The 21328-nt window shown below is 38.6% G+C and overlaps 1 protein-coding gene across 2 annotated transcripts in view; it reads right to left on the bottom strand.

Annotated features, from left to right (window-relative positions):
* ZNF536 (zinc finger protein 536) overlaps positions 1 to 4275 on the bottom strand; it is a 184227-nt gene extending 179952 nt beyond the window's left edge. Inside the window, exon 1 of one of the 2 annotated variants that reach the window (XM_013129839.2) lies at positions 2104 to 4275. In XM_013129839.2, coding sequence (XP_012985293.1) covers positions 2104 to 4273 — 2170 coding nt within the window. In that variant the 5' untranslated portion in view covers positions 4274 to 4275. The remainder of the gene's footprint in view (positions 1 to 2103) is intronic. The other variant, XM_031052033.2, reaches the window with a different exon arrangement.
* Positions 4276 to 21328: the final 17053 nt, after the last annotated feature.

Below are 21328 nucleotides of genomic sequence, written 5' to 3'. Positions count from 1 at the left end.
ATAAAAGGTCAGTAATAAAGAACGTGCTTCCAGTGACTGTTATTCCATATATTTTGCTTTGATACTCCACATATTTTCATATGCTTTGATATAAATGCATCAGGTGTGAAAATGAAAATTGCCATTTAAGTTAAAAATAATTTTAAATTAGTGGCCAAAGAAAGAACAACACTGCTGGGGAATCTTTTGCTTTTGAAGACAGGAAAAACATCCCACAACAATACACTTAATGAACCAGTACACTTGGAATTAAAGTTTTCAGGGCACTCGTTACTACACCAACTTTCACATGCAGTTTGAATCCTCTTCAGTCTCCATCAGTTCAAGACTCTGGGGCTCTCTTTCCCTCAAACTTTTCCAGACAGCCCTGGAAGTCTTTGGACAGAATTTAAAGAGTTTCGGGATCTTTTCTTTCTGATCCCTCTATGGCATTGCCAAACCAAAGTGATGCTTTCTATATTAAAGAGGAGCAGTCCACCCCCCATTACCTTCCTCCCTCCCGCTCAATATGAAGGATTTTTAAAAGTGAAAGTTAGAAAATAATCTTCTTCATCCTGACATATTTTCAATACTCTTAAAACAATCTCAACAACTATATAAAGTATGAAATTAGCTCTCGCCTGTTACCCTTGTTCCTACATAGAATTTTTCTAATGTGTCTCACCAGTAATAAATTGTACACGAGGCTGTGACTCTAAGGGTAGACAGTGTGTTTCATGGGTATTTAAACAACAGCATTAAGTACTATAGGAATCTGTGGAATGTGGAGTGCAGATTTATGTGTCTTAACAATTTCTTTACTGGTTTGTAATAAGCCAGCAAACTAACACTTTATTTTTATATTAATTTGGCCTCAGAAGTAGAGTATACTGGAGCATGACAAGAACAACAAAAATAAACTGGCATATACTTAATAACTGTAACAGTGAATTGCTTCCAATACTAAAATATTTATTGAAATTGGGGGGGGGGGGGGGGGGGGGGGTTGTTGAAACTGAAAAGAATTACCCTCAACAGCCTGCTACCAGCTCTTTAACAGTGGGCAATGTAATGCCTTAAGGTACCTCAAACTGTCTTTCATTTTCTAGACTTAATGGCTGATTGCAGAAATCAATGTTGCCATTAGTAACAGAGTATTTGTTATGGCATGATTTCCTCTGTTGTTAGGCTTGAGGAATGATTACAGTATTAGTGAGGTGCTTTCTTTATAAAGCGCCAAAGATATAACTTTCAATTTACTACCCATTACCAAGTGACTTTGGAAATATACATGAGGCCAGAAATCTTACCTGTTATTATTTGAAGATTTTATTTCAGCAGTCATAGGCTAGTAACTTTAAAAATTGTACCAGGAAGCTCAATATTTTATAAACATCACCAACGAAATATCAGCTGCTTTGCTATTTTACACACAGCAAGTTAACATGACATACAATGCAATTAAAATGTTTCAATTCAATTTCTATTTTCCTTGTACTTTCAAATATATGAGAATTAAGCAGAAGGCTTCATACATGTTAAAATGTGAAAAAAGTTCAAAGATTATAATAAGTTAGTAACATATATTTTGAATCTCTTTTCAATCGGTCCAGTCACCAGGTACATAGCTAAGTAATTGACACAGCTATGGGAATAAGTGCAATCAGAAAGTTTGGTCAACATGCTGTTTTTAATCCTAGTTCTTTGAACTATCGCTCAAAGAAGGCATCTTTCCTCACCCTTTTACATGAAAGGCATGGAGAGATCTGCAAGAAAGACACCATGAGGGAAAAAAACCCTTCCAAAACCCAACAGGAGAGGCTCTGGATGCAACATTGCCCTTGGTGACTGCTCAGACCCCACACGCTGCTTCCAGCAGGGTGGCAGAGGTGACAGCTGAAAGGATGGGAAACCTACCTTTGGAGGAGAGAAAAGGGTGAGCCCAGAATTCACCTTGAAGGCACTGTGGGAACCCACACATGGATGTTCAGGCATATAACACCACATCCCTGTAGAACACTATGAAATGACCTAACAAGAGACTGCATAAACTACTTTGCCACTGCAATTTCAAATATAGCTATGAGGCTTTCAGTGCAGAGAGGAAAGGAGAAGTTATCTTACCTGAAGAGGAGGGTGAGGAAGGATGTGGGCTGTCCTCCTGGGCACTTCCCATCTGCGAGAGACCCCCACCTACTCCGCTTTCTTCAGTAATGTTAGAGGACCCTGGTGTTGTTGACCTGCTGACAGACTGAGACTCCTGGTCACTTCCAGATCCACGTCGCTCATCAAGACCACCTTGAATTATTTCATCTTCTCCTTTCCTGTCTCTTTTGTGGACCCTGGAGTGAACAACCACTTGGTGGTAGGTTCTGAAAACCCTTCCGCAGTCTGGGCATTCAGTTGGCTTTTCTTTCACATTTCCATGACTTTGTAAGTTGAAATCGAGTCCCTGGTTCATACCATGTGACAAAAAATCTCTACTGCCTTCTAAAGGGTCTAGTTTGTTTGGCAAGTCTCTCTGATTGCCCATTTTAGTGCTGTGAACCAAATCAGCAGGCATTTTCTGCTTAGAGCCATCTGCTCCTACTAACACATACTCCCGCTTCTCCTTATCAAACATAACTCCAGCATTTGCCAAAGTGTCTTCATGGCTGCGCTGTATCTGCTGCTCTTTAGACAAAAAGCCATGTTCCATGGCCATTCCCCTTGCCATAAGCTGCCAGGCTTGATAGCTGTTTACTGGATCCATTTCTGCCGCTTTGGCGGCAGCTTGTAACCTTTCTATACAGCTGGATTTCAGAGGAGGCACCAGATTGAGACAGCCCAATAAAGAATGTTTATCCCCTTCAGCCATACTGTGGCCAATACCAGAAATTGGTGAAAGAAGCTTCCCCAACACTTCTTTCTCCTTTATGGGCATATCTCCTTTGTTATAGATTTGATTTTGTTCACTTAAAGTCACTTTGTCAGGAGGAAGAAACCCACTCTGCAAACATGAGAGGTATCTCGAATATAGGTTTGCGTGAGCTTCCTGGGACATGCTGTTGATAGAGACAGGTACTTCAGGATCATTAGGAGATTTGTTCTTTACAGATAACTTATTCAGGTGAACTTTCATGTGATTTTTAAGAAACCAAGGCTCTTTGAATCGTCTCCCACAGATCTGACAGCAGTGTTCAAAGGAATCCTTGTGCTTTCGCATGTGACCTTTTAGAAACCAGGCTTGGCTAAACACTTGGCCACACACCTCGCAACGGAACTCATTGGTGGACTGCTCCCCACTCCCATTGGAGCCCTGGCCCTGGGCTGACTCTGCAGTTATGTGAGCCTTCTCCACGTGGCTGATCAGCTCCTCTTCCTGCGAGGCAGCGAAGTCACACAGGGTGCACTTGTAAGGCTTGTGCAGGATCCTTATGTGCCTGTCCAGCTCTTCTCGCTTCTTAAACTTGCCTTTGCAGAACGTGCATCTAAACCCAGCTGTCTGAGTGACAACTTCTTCCTGGACACTGACTGGCTTTGGAGAGGGAACAGGGTTTGCAATATCAGGTGTGCTGTGATTAGCAGGCACAGACAAGTTGCAGTTTGCGAGAGGCATTGGCTGGGCATGCTGCTGTGCTTTCACATCGGGTCGTGGCTGCAGGAGGCTGCTCTTCATCTGTTTGTCCCGAAGAATTGCTCTCTCCTCCAGCTCATGTAAAAGTCTGTTTTCTTCTCGGACTCTTCCACGACCTTTGCCAAGGTTTCCAAGCTTGTGAGTACGCAGGTGTATCTTCAGGTTGCCTTTCTGAGCTGCTCTGTGGTCACAGTATGGACACTTAAATGGTTTCTCTCCAGTGTGAGTTCGCATGTGTAGTGACAGAATGCTGTTAAAGCGAAAGCGTTTCCCACACAGAGGACATGGGTACTTTCTGTTTTTCCTGGCATCATCCTCTATATCACTCATCTGAGACATAATGCCTAGGTTTTGCCCATTCAAGAACTGCTGCAGGTCCACACGTCCATTCAAACTGGTATCAACCTCTCTATTGAGCTGATTGGCCAACAGAGCCATCTGACTGCTGATGGGCTGGTTTGCTATGGACATGTGGCTTTTGTCTTCTAGTGGTGCTGATGCCTTCTCTTCTGGATTCTGCCTGTTCTGGAGCTCTGGGAAGGCATGGCTGAGCTGGGAAGTGATCTGATGCAGCTTCTGGCTCATTGAATACTGTCCATTGAGTATGGTGCTGTTGAGATGGGCGTCAGCTTCTGGCACAGCTGAAGAAACACCAAGGCACAAACTAGCTTCTTCCATCTCTGAAAATCAGAAGATAGTTTAGATTCAGACTGTGAGAGTTACAAGCATTGAATCGCTGATGCATAATTTGCATTTTATGTTTTACCTACTCATAATAATGCAAAGGAATTAGTGTAAAAACAATAAAAAGTGTATTAAGTACCAACTGTGCTACACAATTTTGACCATACAAGTGCTTTCATCATTCTGCATGTTTGCCAGTAACCATTATTTATTATTTTAAAATATGCTACAATTTCAAAATCTAATTCTTATGGAAGGGCAAAGGTTTTTACTATCTCCCTTGTCTGTCTTGTGAAACTGCATCCGTTTATATTTCTAAACATATAGAAAAGAACTGTTGTGCATCTCTCCCATTTCCATTAGAAAAGCCAGCAAAAAAAAACCAAACCCAAATAGAAATCTGTTTGTAACTTTCAGTTCCATTAACCATATTCAATATATTACACATTCTACAATGAGAAAGATAGTTTTATGATTTGACAAAAAACCGATGGTATGATATTTACTGGTGTACAATAAAACAAGATAATGTTTTGGGAAAAAATAAAAGGACAAGCTTTAGAACAATAAAAGGGATTTTGCTTTAGTCAACAAAAAGTGCAGTAATATCTCATTAAGCTGATTAGTATGCTGCTTAGAAACAGTACTAGGTGCTGTAACACATGATTATAATCATAAAAATCCTTCAGTGTTTGCAAGTAAGCATTAACGAGGTATATTAAATTTTAAGGAGACTGCGACTAGCAGCTTTCTAAACCTCCTAGATTAAGATTTAACCCTTCTGCTATGAAACATTGTTATTTTGTCATTTTGAAACTGAACCCATCAAAAGGCACATAAATTATCTTCTGCCAAGTCTTTTAATTGATTGTTGAGAACCTTCAGATTTCAGTTCTTAGGAAAACTTGCCAGATTACAGAAGGAATATTTCTGTCCTTCAATGGGTAAGACATGCGATTTAAGGCACTTTGATTTGTTTTAAAGGGCTCTCTTATGGAACTAGATAAAAGCAATTAAAAACTGGGGAAGGTGTTGTGGAAAGCCTCAACGAGTTTAAGAATTTTAATAACTTTCTTAGTACACAGTAATGACTACAAATTGTACCTACACTATGTATATTGCAGAAAATTGGAATTCAAAGCTTTGTTAAACACAAGCACTCTCTTCCAGTCTGCATAATTGTCCAAAATAATCTATCCTCACTATTTCCCTACTATGTGCAAATATATATATCTATAAAATTCTATTTAAAATATAAAGTTTTACATTAATAACTCTAAAACTATATGATGCTATAATGTTATATTAGAATATAATTAAGATCTGTGTTGTTCAGTGGAGTAATTTGACACTTTATTCACTAATAAAATTAATGAATTAAGTAATTTTGGAAATATAGTAAGAAATTATTAAGAAATATACATTTCTGAGTAATTAATTTGGTCAACTTTCTGTTTGTCTTTAGCCAAAAGCATTTACTGACTAAGCCTTGTAGAAAGCCTACGGGCACACTCCAGGTGGACACCATTCCTCACATGGCTTCATAGTGGCCATTTGCTAGACAATTTTAGGCCCAAATTTGGCATGTAGTTAAAATGCATGTAATTGTTCTCCTGGGAGTAGCCCAGTAGACTTCAAAGGGTCACTCTTGAAAGCATAGTTTCCCACATGCTTAAGTATTTGCAGGATCAGGGCCTAAAAAAATGCATGGGTGGTCTCCAAGAGAGATCTCTTTGGTCCTCAACAGGATGACTGAGGTTGTGATACAACACAGAACCTGTAAGAAGGGGGAAGTGCATATTCATATGTATTCAAGATGAATGTGAGCTACAGAATTTTGCTCAGATGTAAAGCAGATCTTTTTCAGTGCTCAGATTCAGATTTCATGTTGGGGATCCATTAATTTCATGCTGTCAATATTATTATTCATAAAAATATTAATGAGATCAAGTATATAAAAGGAATAGACTTATACCTATAAGCTATAGGACCACACCTGGGTGTAGGTTCCAGTGTCTTACATCCAAATGTAGGGGAACATAATCAAGCCAAGGTGTTCACACAAGGTGTTCACTGTGGGCCACCGAGTAAAGAAATACAATTCTTGGTTTCCATGCAAGTTTTCTGTGCAGCAGGCCACACCCATTCAGAACACGGGCACATACAAAAATACTTTTCTTAATTTTTTAAAGTTTGCTTAACTTTTGAAACAAAACAGATTTTCAAAATGACTAGCTAGAAATCTGAGAGCTACAGTGCTCATGCCTGCCATTGCCTGAGTTGACTGGGATTTTGAATATCTGTCTATGCTCATTAAAAAAAAAAAAAAAACAAAAAACAACCAAATAAAGCCAAAAAAAAAACCACACCAGAAAACCCTCAAACCCTAAATCTACTTTCTGTCTGGATGTCATACACCACAGGTGTTATTCCCCTTCACCCACCTTAAACAAGGCATGTTGGCAAACAAGAACATAAAGATTCAATAAATGCATATACAGACACATACATATATTCAAGAGAGTTTAGAAAAGTCTTTGTGAATTGCCATTATTCTGCAACAGCTTGAAAAATGCAGTTTAAATTTCATTTATTCAGTTGATCTCAATGGGAACTAGGGCCTTTACATGCTCAAAAAGGTTTGGGTAGTTAATTTTAACATTTTATGCTCTATCGAAGTTTGGAAATGCTGACAGATCCCAGTGGAGTTTATTAATTCTGATGTTTAACCCTAAGCTTCAGTTCAAATGTACAGTTATTTGGACTGGAGAGGAGGAAGGGAGTTATGGTTGAGATTTTAGTTATTCTGTGGCTCTTTTTCAAAGATAACTTCAATAAAGTAACAACAGCATTTGTAGTTGGATATATTTTTCATAAAAATTTTTTGTTACTTTCTGTCTCCCACAGACATGCAGGCACATATAATGTAGAATACAGATAGGATGAGTCGAAAAATCAAGAGGAAGACCAAATCCATATTTTTTCATTTAAAAATTAATAATTTTGGATCAAGTCTGGGGAGCCTAACCCACACATGCTGCTCTCTTGGCATCAGAAATTTTATACATTTGTCATGAAATATGCAGAAAGGTCAGCATAGCTTCTGTGTGGTGAGAAATAACCACCTCTGAATGTCACATACTCTGATCAACTGTTCAGTTTCTAGGATCCATCTACCACAGTCTCAAGAGGCTACAGTTCTTCACTTAGACTGTATTCTCACTCTCAACCTGCCCCAGCTTCTCGCTGCACCTATTCTGCCTCTGAATTGTCTCTTCTTTTCTCACTCCAGCCTGGTTTTATTGTGAAGTATAACTATGGCACTCAAAATACTGCCATGTGGAATTTCTCCTCTTGCAATTCCCAGTTACTACATTTAGGAACACAAGAACCCTGCTCTGTTCAGCTCTCATGTAAATCAGACTCTGTATTCTTCAGCCCATTCATAGCAAAACCTACCAAAATCTCATCTTGTATCCACATGCAAGACATAAATAAAACTCTTCCTCATCCATCATTCCACTATGAATTAGATAACCCAATCTTATTTGCCTAATCTCACAAAAAAAAATTGCAATTTCATTCTCTCTCTCTTTATCCATCATCTCTGTCTAGCTTGATCACCAGACAGGGTTAGACCAGGTGGGGCAAGGAGCCTTCATTCCCCAGTAAGCCTCTTGCTTCAGGCTTTGCCCTGTAAGGTCCGCACCTTGGTGTCATGGTGATCATTGCCCAGCCTCCTCCCATCAGCTAGGACCCTTGCTAGGGAACATCAGTTTATAGGTGCTGCTGTGATGCTTCACAGGAAGGAAAATGTCTAGCTTTCAATTTTCAAATATATTGCCTAGTACATGATTTTCATTATTCTGATCTTTCTTATAAGGAAAACATGGAACATTTTCCATCATTCGCACTGGGAACAGAAACACAGTGTTCTCTGTGTTAACATATGTTTACAAAATCAATTGCAAATCAAAGTTGAGATTGTTAACAAAGTCAAAATACATTTGTTGAAATTGATGTAAATTTTTGGCCTTTAATTATCTCAAATGTTTTGTAAAGACAGTATCATCCAAGACATGTGTAGAGCATGTTGGCAGCAGGAGATGCTTGCAGGCTGCTGCTCCCAACCTGGGCAAGCCCCAGCTCTGGTCAAAGCTAGCCGTGGTAGCCCGAGAGTCCTGTCTGCACTCTGCTATACATTTATGCTGCTCAGGGCAGGGCAGGAGCTGCCCCTTGGAAAGAAGCAAATTAACCACCAGATCAGAGGACTGCCATTTACTGCACTGGATGTGCATCTCCTGTTTCTGTGAGGAGGGCACTCAGCTTATGAAATTCACCACTGGATACATGTATTATAAAAATACTCTCTCATCTCCTACATGAAGGTACAGGGAAACATTTGAGTCCCTTTGATGGTACTAATAGTTATTTTGATTTCACTCACACTTTTGCCCTCAAGACTATTTCCTGTGATATCAATAACGAAAGTTCTGACTTTAGCCATTTCAATTGAACACACAGATTTTATTTCACAATTTGAAATGGATTACTGGAATTTAAAACCAATTATGACACCAGAAATGCCTGTCATCACAACTACATTAATGTAATACGAGAAGCTCAGCTTTCTTTGGCTGGAAACAGAGTGGGGGTGGGGGGAGAAAGATAGCAAATAGAATAAAAAAGTTTAAATATAAATATGTGCCTATACACATACATAAACATGTGCAGACACACACATACATGTACACATATGCCCGTACACATGCGTCTATTTTTGTAAATAGGTGGACCAAATTCAGTCCTTGTTTACACCTGTTCATTCCTCCTGGACACACATACTAAAGCACTTCCCCCTTCACACTCATTTTAAAAACACTGTTGTGCTGTTATTATGGCTTAGATTAGGTTAGTTAAAAGATTTACAGTTCACTAAGCAAAGTAATGCTTTACAAGCTCACGTGTTCAAACGACAAGCTCGCTCTGGCCCTGATCCTCTCAGCAGTTGGAGTTACACACACTGTTACATATGCTTTCAGAATATAGACCTGGTATTTATCTTTCCACGTAGAAAAAAATCACATATATCTACATTATCTTGTGGTCCAGTGACAAATTCTAAATACCACAAAATGGACTGCTTCAGCTCTTAGCAACTCATAAACAGGTATCGCTGAGAAACTTCAGAATACATATTGAATTTTTATTAAATATTGTTCTTATTGTTGTTGCTGAAACAGTTTAACTAAGGCTGTTAGAAGCATAATACACTCCTGTTAAGAAATATAGAACACCAGACTACTGAACCCTTTCAGGGTCATTAAACAGCTGTAAACATTATTACAAAAATAAACCAGAGATTTCATGCTTACATTTTAGCCCAAAGCTTGGTGTGCTGAGCTAGTATATTTTTTTCATCTCTTACAATCAACGCTGGTGACATTTGGGCATCCAAACAAATTACATCACAAATATTACTGAGGTGGGTAGGATACTGAGCAGTTTATTTGCCAGATGATTAATATATAAACAGCAGGGCAGGAGAGATGACCTATTCTTCTTTGACTGATTTGTAGGCAATACTAAGAGACATAGATGTAAATAGTTAAATTTTAACAAAAACATGTGTGCACGGAAAGGAAGGGGAGAGATCAGCTGTGTTTAATGCCACCAAGACAGCATTATCCAATCTGATAAAATGAAATAAACATTAGCAGATTCATTTTACTTATGTGAAATACAGTAAGTGTGTCAAGTCCATTGGAGTTTTTGTTTTTCTGTCTCTTTTTCTTTTTCCTTTTTTTTTTCTTGTGTTGGTTACGTAGGTGTCCTGCTCCCTGGGACATATCCCTGGGAGATATGATTTCTGGAATGTAACAGAATGTCTTAAAAAAAAAAAAAGACAAATGTTGGCCTACAGGTGATGTGTCCTACCAATTTGCCTTTATTTAAATATTATTAATGCCAACTTAGTAATTTGATATTACTGTTAGTCACTTCACCACTTTCAGGTTTTGTAGTCACTGCAAAGCACATCTAGCTTCTAATACTTGAAAACTGGTGCAAAGCACCACTGGAACACAGTGTGTACAAAGTGCTTGGTGATCCATGCTGACCAGTTCCATGGTCCCCGCCAAGCACCCTGGCTCCAGGCTGGAGCCCCACATGAACACCCATCTCCCAGCATCCCACTGCCACGAGACCATGCAGTGGGGTCGGGGAAGGCATTTGACAGAACTATAGCTGCTTTGTGGGGCTGATATTTAAACAAGCTGCTTATTGATTCCAAAACAAAGTACTCCTTGATTAACAACAGAGCCAACTCATTCCACAACAGTTTTTATGTCTTAAAGAAGGGTTAGCAGAGGGATTCTGAAGTTTCAAAAGTCATAAGCAGACAGAACATTGTTTGCTGAGGCTGTACTGTTGTCACTGTGGACTGAGAAGACAGTTCCTTTCCGAAATACCTGTTAGTCTGCATGATACTTTCTAGCTAGAACAGTGTTCTGGGCTGATAACTGATGGGAGAAGATAAATCACCAGAACAGACTTTGGTTGGTAGCACCCATGGCATAGAGGGTGATCACAATTTGGGAAGATGAGCAGAGTAGAGAGGAGAGGTCATTTATAAATCTCACTCACAGATTAGAATAAAAAGATTAGAAGAATGCAGACAAGCTGCTTGATTTATTTCTACTTTGCATGTAATTTCTTCCATTTCACTTGCATATACTTAAGAAGTCAGATCCAAAGAAAAGAAAGATAAATAATTGGTACTGAAAGTTCAGTAGATTAAAATAAAAAAAAAATCCTGCTTTTTTTCCAGGCACTGGTTGCACCTGGAATTTTTCTTTTTTTTTTTTTTTTTTGGTTATAAGCATTGATTCTTGTTTTATTTTCTTTTTCTAATGTTCTCCTGGTGACAAAAGTAAAGATAAGAGTGATACCAAAATTCAGATGGAGCCTGATTTGTGGAATGCTTCATTAAACTAAAGCTTGTGTTACTTTAGAAACAACATTTTTAAAAGTAAATTTGTTATTTTCATGTAAATTGGAATGTATACAACTGATTAACCTCTCTCCAATTTGATCTCCTGTAGATCCTATCTGATCATTCACTTTAATTAATTTAACTGGCATCTATGTCAGGTTGAAGAAACCTTAAAATTAAGATTTTAAAGATCCTCTTTAGTAACACACAGTACAAATAAAATAACAAAATGCTTCAAAGACTGCAAAGCATATATATGCTTTCATTTTTTGTAGTTTTTACAGCTTGAAATGAGTTCTGAATCTCTTATTCTCATCTAAGAACACTGTACCACCCTGGAAGTCTGTGATACTTAAACTCATTGTATAATATTAAAATGTACCTAATGCCGACCCTATTAATCCTGCATTCCTGACACAGGCAAATTCCAAATAAAAGGTGGCGCATTACATCTGGGTGAGGACTAGCGGCTCAGGCCCTCTATACCAATTGCAAAGAGATCAAGCAAGAGTTAAGACTCAGAACTCAAAATATAGTTTGAAAAAATTTAAAACCAAAACAGTAATGCTGGGTGGATGATCTTATTTTCATTTCACAAAGGCTTAGACTTAGATTTTGCACACATCTAAATATAATGTCGACTGCACATATGTCCCAAAGATCAAACTGTGATTGATTGTGAAATATTCATATGCAATAGCCCAGAGAGATTTTGTTCACAAGGGCACCTGTCAGAAGCATAAGCTCGGATACAAATCATCAAATAAGTATGTAAAATCATTACTAAAATCCAGGCATGCAATCAGATTGTCAGTTGTCTGAAAGTTTTGGACTGTCGCCAGCACAGTGGCTCAACAGACTAATGCTTTGGTCTTTCCAGATCCTCAGGGCCCTAGTTCAGTTTCTCCTGCTACTGGTCAGGTCAACTGTCTGTACCTAATGTTGACTTTCCTGGCACTTAATTCTAGGAGTAAAGGAAAAAACTCCAAGTCCATAAGTTCCCTTTGACCTGAGCCACAGAAACATCTGCTGGTTGAGTTACAAACTGCTTGTTGGCCAAGTTTAACAGTAACCGATCCTGTTGCGGATCAGCTCTCCCAGCAGTAGGTGTCACTGCAATAAACAGATGGGTTTCAAGGGACAAAGACACACATTCCCAATGAAAATGCATAGACAGAACATCCCTGACAAGAGAGAGTTTCAAAAAGAAGGATATGGTTCAATTAGACTTTAACTTTATGCAAAATGCTGGAAAATGTGGTTTGGGGAAAAACAAGGCGGCACAAGTGGGATTGCCAACAACAACTACAACAAACTAATTCTGTCCTTTAGTCCTGTGTCACAGAGATCCTTTAATTCACATTAATCACATCCCTGAAATCCAAGGTCTATTAGGTAAAGATTGTTACAGTTAAAACTTTTCTTTTAAAAAACAACTTTCTAGCAAATTAAGTAATTTTCTCTAGTGGAACAAAAGACCTAGTTATTTGGAAAGATGCTGCATACTCAACTGTAGCTTTAGGACTTAACAAAGACCACAGGGTTAGCCTATTTTCTGCCAAATTAGAGTCACTGCCCAGCCCTATCTGCATACAGAACAAGAAAAAACAAGAATACTTATAACAGCTTTAGGATGATGGAAAAAGATGTCTGAAGCATAGATTTAATTAATAGAGTGCATATTTTGAAAAAGTAGTAACCAATTTATATTTGAAACAGAAATATGTGTATGCCAAATAATATAACAGAGATGTCAGCCAAGTCTACACCATATTTGGTTTCATTATCACAAAATAGGTTTGTAGGATAATTAAGGATGCTCCAAATTGCATCCTATTGAGTTAGACAGTAGACACAACAATGTATCACTAAACATACGGCTACCTGCAATGACATCAACACAGAAACTACGTGCCTAAGTAAATGTTTTAACGTTGGTCAATGAAAAAAGAAAGATTAATACATTAAACCTTCCGTAAGCTGTTTTACATGAAAGAGAAAACACGTGGCAATGTATACTCTCAAGGTATATATATAACACAGCTGCATTTATCCTACCCTTAATGACACTGGACTTGGAACAAAGGAAGGGAAAGAATATAGAGATAGTGAAAATATTAATTATTCCATTCTTCAAGATCAGTATATTTAAGAGAAACCAACATTTTAAAAGTCTCCATACACGTGAAAAGCACAAACGGTCACAATACGTATCTGGGAAAGATTCCCACCAGCTCATACCCTGGTATTTAGTAAAGCTTCTCAGCATTGTGAGTAACCAAAGCATACTGTGATCAACACAGTCAGAGAGGAAGAGGAGACATTTTCTGCTTGTTTCTTTGCTGGGCACAGAAATAGCCAGCATCTTAATATAATGTAAATGCGAACAGAAATTTGTAAGTAACTTGACCAGTTTCAGTGCAGCCAAACAGCAACCAAGGCTGGAAAGGGACTGAATTTTTCAGAGTATCAGCACTGCAGAAATTAGTATCCCAAACTGAAAATTTCCACATCACATTTAGGAAAAAGCTCGACATGTATCTTGACTTAAATAGATGGCTCATCCTCTGTAAAGGAGCCAGGGACAGAGTCCAGAACTCTTGACTCCCATTGCTTAGTCCAGTATGCCAGATAGCTTTCTTTCCCCAAACATAATTGACTGCCGAAAAGACTGGGTTTTTTTAACTCATAACTGACCTGTCACCATAAGAATTTTTGGTTGAAATATTATGGAGAATTATTTTGAGTTTTAATAACTGAGATTCTTGGCTGTTCATCCCTTCTACCTCCACTTTCTGTCTTCTCTCCTTTGTTCTCTCAACCCAACAGATTTATTTTTTCTCCCCCTATAACACATGGACTTGGTGGCAAAAAGACAAGACATAATTTAGAGGGTCACAGTGATTCTTAGATACAAATGGCTTCAATGAGTTATTTTTAATACTAATTTCCAGGAAAAGGATGATGTTGGAAAAGCCTCCGTTTCAATAGAATTAGACAGAGTGAAAGATGCAGCTGAAGAAGTCAGGGATGCTGGGAAACAGGGATGCAGGTGGATGTGTGAAAAACAGAACAAACACTGATTAGTTTTGTAGTCACTGTTTGTGGTCTCCAAATGTAGTCACTGTTTGAGACCACTGTTTGTGGTCTCCAAAAAACAAAACCAGCTAACTCCTTGCAGAATTGAGTGGAAAAAGATAGATGAGGAAACAACACAAACTTAGACTAAGATTAAAAAAAAATATACTTACTTATCACACAAGAAAAATGAAACACTAAAAACCAAAAACCTCCTTCATCTTTTGGTGTTCTGGTCTGTGCACACTTTTACTGATATGATATATTACTGCTGTTGTCATTTAACATTATTAATTGATCACTGTCATGCACACAGGAGCAAAGCTGGTAACTCTAGAAGCCACCTCATACCTCCTGTGATGCTTTCCACTGAGATAAGTGGTTTAGGCTTAAAGGGTGTGGTGAGCAGTCATTGTGCACAGCTAAAGCACCCACAGCTTGATTCTGCAACTGCTGCAAACACCATCTACCCTAAAGTCAGAAAGCATTGAAAAAACATGCTCTTTTTCAGACTGTTATTTTATAGAAGCAAAAAGAATACATCTAACTGCAGTATTTCCCATCACACTGATCTTTTAGATGGCTTCTTGAGTAGGAAGACAACCCAAATAGGAACACCTATACTGAAATTAAGTGGCTTGGGAGCATTTCCATTTATTTCCCCAACTACTTTCAAAATTATCTCTACCTGTTGGATTGAGATCATTCTGCCTCACAATAACCTGGCCTCTGCCACTCAATGGTGGTGGAAAACAGTCATAACAGTTCTTTATTAAGCCAAATAAATACCAGTGATGTCACATAAGTGACCATAAGAAAAGGTTACGTCTTTGCAGTTCTCCTGAGTGAGGTGAATTTCCCCCTACCATTGCACTGGAAGACCATGTACAGGAACGGGAATAGCTCTGTAGTGCATGTAACAAAAGAAGCACAGACACAAGCACCGATCACGGTAACAGAGTATGTATGTTTAAATACAGTGGCAGCACAACCTTCAGGATCCTGACAGGCTGAGTACCAATCACTGGTTGGGCACTCCTGTTTTATCAATACAATCTTATCAATAGCTTTGATTGTTAATAAAAAGGGCATGAAAACTTGGCAGACACAGGTAGGTGAATAAGGGGGAGGAGGAATGCTATAAAAATACAATAACATATTTCAAAGCTATCTGAAGGATAAAAGTCCTTTAAATAATTTTGATGTTAATTGCCATGTTCCAGGCCCTCGGCTTAAAAGACAACCTATCATGGTTGACAGGTGAGTGGCAACAAAGCTGACAAAAAAAGTCTGATAAATGCAATCACAGGATGACAGACCCTAGCAAGTTCAATTACGGCTGCAAAGTCAGCTGGGAGATGGACTCTGCTAATCGTAATATATCCTTAACAGCCAGCTCTGGTCACAGACAGCTCTGACCAAACTCCTTCAAGTGACTGACAGGATCCCTGGAGGCTTTAGTCCTGTGGCAGGCTCTGAGCAGCCAAGAGCTGTTTTCAGAAGGACTAAGGACTGCCAGGGAGTGCTTTACTGCAAGAGTTTTGATACAACGTGCAAATAAACATAACTCTCAGTGAAACTATTCCAAGTTTCTTGAAGAAGCTGTGCAAATGAGCAGTTTGTGTTCACTTTTTCCTGCTCATGCAAAACTTCATCCAATGTTAATTCACATTGCTGCAAACCAGTGTGAATCTATGTGATTCTGGCAAAATGTTAAAACCCAACAAAAGGAAGGGAAAAGACCTGGTGGTTCATTTTCAACAGCCATGGGAGGTGGTAAGTGGGCTCCTATTGCTTGCAGTAGGACATCAAAATGCCTCTCAATATACAGACTGAACACCGAAAGCCCCAAAACTGAGAGCATTCAGAAGCTCCCACACAAAATCTCTGCATTGCTTCAGCTGCTCAAGCAGAAACTCATTCTTGTGTTGTCCTGCTTGCCAGCACCTTGCACCTGCACTTATAGAAATTGTTATGTCTCTCTTTCTAATTAAAAGGATTTTTATCTTCTTCTCTTTCTACTTCTGAATAGACCAGTTATTACTATTTGATGTAAGAAAGCAAGGAGAGGATGTTATATAGCAAATTGTGGCTTCTCATACTTCAGTGTGAATTTATCTAAGAATTTAAGACATATTTAATCTAAGTATCAGGCTTCCTTGTAGCTTCCTTCTGTTTTTCAGTCACAAAACAGAAGTCCTTTCTCAATTTTTGGTTGTTGATTTTTATGTTCCCAGTGACTTTATTATCAAAAAAATCTCTCAAAAACCCCAACAACCAAAAATCCCACTATGCTTCTAAAGGACTTCTTTGTTCTCTTTCTAGATTTTTAAAAAATATTCTAAAATGACAATGGTATAAAAATTATACTGTAAAAAAATGTAAGCACTGTGAATGAGCAGAGTTATTCATTTATATCCCTAGCTTATGAAATGCCCATATCATGTATCCTTTATCCAACAGCAGACTCTTTTAGCTTCAATCACAAGAGCTAACAATATGTTATTGAGATGATTTCAGGAAACTGTCAGCAGGCAGCTTAACTTTCAGCTCCTCCGCTACGGGGAGTGCATGCACACAACGTACCTGTACCCCTCCTGCATGGAAGCTGGCAGCGATGCGCACATTCCTGTCAGCTGTCACAGCAGAATAAAGAAAAAAGTAAACGTGTCCTCCTCACTAAATGCAGTCTCATACTCCTCACACAGAGAAAACCTGCTATTGGTTTCACTAGGAATTTTAACCGGCGTCAGAAACGCGTGTGTCAGAGTGCTGAGGGGCAGCTGCGTTTGTATCCCTGGGCCTCTGTGCTATCTGAGGAGAATGGAATCAAAATGAGAGAGTGCTGAGGGTATTCTGCAAATATACAAAACTTCTTCATTTTCAGCCACTTCTGCTTGAAAGGGAAATAAAGTTAGCACATTAAAAAAGTCCAGTATTTTCAAGTTTTATATCCATGTGCTATCATATTTTCAGGAGTTGAAGAATAATCAGAAATGGCAGAAGCCAGACCAAGTAAGATGAAAGTCATCTTCTCCCACTCCAGGAAACCAGTGGTTTCTAAAACTAGTTTTCACACTGGTTTAAAACAACCCTTTTAATGAAAGAGTATGTTGTACCATTAGGTGTTAGTCTTTTTTCTGTTTTTGTCTGATGAAGACAAATAACAGGCTGCTGCAGGAGTTTGAATCTTAGAATCACAGAATCGTTTCAGTTGGGAAAGACCTTTAAGATCATTGAGTCCAACCATTAACCCAGCATTGCCAAATACACCACTAAAACATGTCCCTGTGCACCACATCTAAATGTCTTTTAAATACCTCCAAGGATGGTAACTCAACTGCTTTCCTGGACTGCCTATTCTGGTGCTTGACAGCGCCTTTGGTGAAGAAATTTCTTCCTAATCTTCATGCTAAATCTCCCCTAGTGCAACTTGTGGCCATCTTCTCTTGTCCTATGACTCCTTACTTGGAAAAAGAGACTGATACCTCCTCACTCCGTCCTCCTTTCAGGTAGCTGTAAAGGGCAATAAGGTCTCCCCTGAACCTCCTTTTCTCCAGACTAAACAGCCACAGTTCCCTCAACTGCTCCTCACAAGACTTGTGCTCCAGGCCCTCCACCAGGTTTTGTGTCCTTCTCTGGACCTGCTTCAAAAACCCAATGTCTTTCTTGGAGTGAGAAGCCCAAAAATGTACACAGTATTCAAGGTGTGGCCTCAGCACTGCCAGGTACAGGGGGATGATCACTGCCATGGTCCTGCTGGCCACACCATGATCAAAGAAAGTACCACATTTTAAGGATGTGGTTTACTTGCTCTTAAAAGGGTAAAACAAAATATTCCTCTAGCTATTCCAAGCCTGCCATATAAGTATTATGCTGTTACAGATTTCAAAAGGTTAGCTTCAAAGAACCTGACATCAGTATAACCCAAAATAACCCATTCAAGAGAAAAGTAAGAAATAATTGCTGTTTTCTCTTTTTTTTTCCTCAGCTATATTGCTATAATGATTTTGCATAACAGATTGAACAAAGTGCTGTTGTGACAGGTGGTAGAATTCAGCTAGTAAGCACAGAGACAGGGTTCAATTTAGTTTGTGAATCCTTTAATTGTTGTGCAGCTAATTAAAGAAGGTTCTTTACACTCGCAAGTGTTTACCGTTGCTAGTATGCATACATGAAAAATTAAATTGTGCCTTCAAGGGCTGAGAACTATAGAAAAATCATAGCTGATTCTGCAACATGCTTACCAGCTCAAAATAGCTGCTTTTCACAATTGGAATTTGTAAAACTTTTTGCTAAGCAAATATAGAGCTAATTAGAAGTGTTCGTTGGACCAATTAACATTTAAATAAATAAGCCATATTGCACATTTCACAGTCTTTATTTAATGATGCTTCTTAACTCTTTGGAAAGATTCCTTTAAGTACAAATAAGTTGTCATAAAAATGAAAGACAAAAATAACACCATAACAGTATATTCTATGCTTTTTTCTTTTTGCCTTGAAGTCTTTTCTAAAACTCTATACCTCTTACTGGGGAAGGGGGGATACACAAATCTGGTTCCTTCTTTCATCTTGTCAAGTTACTTTTCCACCCTTTTGAATGCAAACAGAAAAACATATTTGATTACTATTTAAAGTGTTATGATAGCTCTGTTTGTTTTGCCTCATGCAACAGAATCTGTTTCAGAAAAAAAAGTCTCACTTTTATCTCATAAAATGGCCATTCCAGCCCAAAAGAAGAGTGTTCTCAGAAGAGATTTCGAGTAACAAAAGAGCAGCTTGAAAGTTGCATATACAAACAGTGAAAAGATAAAAATAAATCTGTTTTTCAGATCTACTGTTAGCATTCCCATACCAAACCAGTGTTGTTGTTATACCTAACCCCAGGGCCACAATTACCTGTCTCTTTGGGGTCAAGTGATATTTTGCTTTCAAAACAACTGTCTTTTAATTTAACAGTCCCTTTCAATCAATAAGACCCTTCAGTCTCCATTGAACATACATTTTCTCTCTCTTTCAACCTCCAAACCTCTACCTTACACAAAGGTTACATTAAAAACAGGGGGAAAGCTTCTTGCTACTTTTTTCCAAGACGCATTATACTACCTTGTAATCACACTAAGAGCTAACATAGAAGGACTCATTGTTGACCTTGGCTTTCAGCACAGAAAACCAAATTAACAAGGACCAATTAACATTTAAATAAATAAGGAAGATTAACAAAGAATACTCTGCATACCAAGGGGATAAAATAAACTAAAGGAAAGAGTACAGTATCTCCCTCAATCAACATGAATGAAATTCTCCAGGAAGGACGCAAGCCCGTTGGTGCATGGAAGCACAGGCTGCTCTTTCCTGTACAAGCAAGGCCTGCTGAGCACCAAAGGGGATGCAGCCACGCATGAAAGCAGGCAACGCTCTCTGGAAAACCCTTGGGAAAACACGAAGAGACCCTGCAGAATAAAAAGTGTCCAAAGAACACGCAACAGCCCAAGAGGAGGGTATATGTGATGTGCCTGGATACTGGGAAATTCATGTTTTAAAATGCCTGCTCCATTATTCAACCTCGAGTCTCCAGCCTGAATTTTTGTGCTAACTAGGTAGTTGCTTTGACTACCAAGCTACAGAACATACTGGTATGATGTTTTCAAAACATTCATATTTCAGAGAAAGCATGCCTCTAACCAACTTTAATTCCATATACTTTGACCTTTTGGGGGGGGAAAGGAGATGGGGGATGGACAGACAACAGGTACCTGAAGCTGGAATTTGGATGTAGCTGTAGGGACTACCTGTGCCACTCTATCAGGTAATGCTACACCAGGCAGGATGAAGATAAAGGAAGGGTTCAACCACCTTTCACCTTCCTTGCCTCTCATTCTTTTCTCAGTTAAAACTCCAAAGAGGACTTTCAGTTGGCAAAGTTTCTCCAACATCCTTGGGTATCTTTATCTTAACAGAGCAATCAAATCCTCTACTTACTAATGATCTACAAAGCCTGTTTTTAAAAGGAAACTCCTCCTACATAGGGGTTGCGAATAATCCTCAGAATATTATAACATGATCTATCATTTTAAGTATTTGGATCTGGAGTACTGGTTCAGGCTTCTAACTGACAGTCACCTTTATGAATAGTTAAGAGTTCACAGAGATGATTATCATGTACTATTTAAATATGTATAAAGGACAAAGATAATAACAATACTTTGCACTTTAATAGAAGCTTCAGTGCAAAATTCTCAAAGGAGAGCCAAAGTCCTCACAAATGCACATTCACAGCTTCTCTGACCTGCACAGTTGGTCACTGCTACTATTCTTAGGAATCTGGTAGGCTCTGATAGTTAGATTTCTCAAAAATTATGACTGCCTTAAGTTATAAAGCAACTGAAGTTTTGTCAAAAGGGTAACCAAAGGTGAATCTCCATTGTAGAAATGTTGACTGAAGCCTTGCACCAAGGCAGAAAGCAGAAACAGACACTGCAAGGTGCTCTGGAGTCCCTCAACCACCATTCTCCTAGTCTAAGAGGAGAATCTTTCTCATTCCCAGGCTGAGACACGACTGACTGATAACACACTGTCCATCTGGGAGAAAGGCATCTCCTGCTACTTTTTAGGAAGAAGCTTTTCTGTAGCCTCAAAAAAAAAAAACCAAACAAACAAACAAAAAAAAAAACAGATTTCCCCCCCAGTACTAAAAAAAATTCAAGGGGACTCTCACTTGAGAGCCATACTTCCTTGCATGAAAAGCATTTTTTCTGCATTTTGTTAGAATTACGGAAGTTTAAAAAAAGAAGAAAAAAAGGAAAAAAGGAAGGAGAAAAATTTTAGTCATTTATTTCCAAATGCCATACTTCAAGGAAGTTAAACTCTCTTGTCTTTTGATCAAGAGGTTGGAAGAAAGTGACTCTCTCTAGTATCCTATAAAATAGACCAATTTAGCCACATGAAGAGATGATCATGTTCAACTGTATCTTT

The sequence above is a fragment of the Melopsittacus undulatus genome, chromosome Z (assembly GCF_012275295.1).
Source record: "Melopsittacus undulatus isolate bMelUnd1 chromosome Z, bMelUnd1.mat.Z, whole genome shotgun sequence".
Taxonomy (NCBI): domain Eukaryota; kingdom Metazoa; phylum Chordata; class Aves; order Psittaciformes; family Psittaculidae; genus Melopsittacus; species Melopsittacus undulatus.
This window is presented reverse-complemented; position numbering and strand designations above follow the sequence as displayed.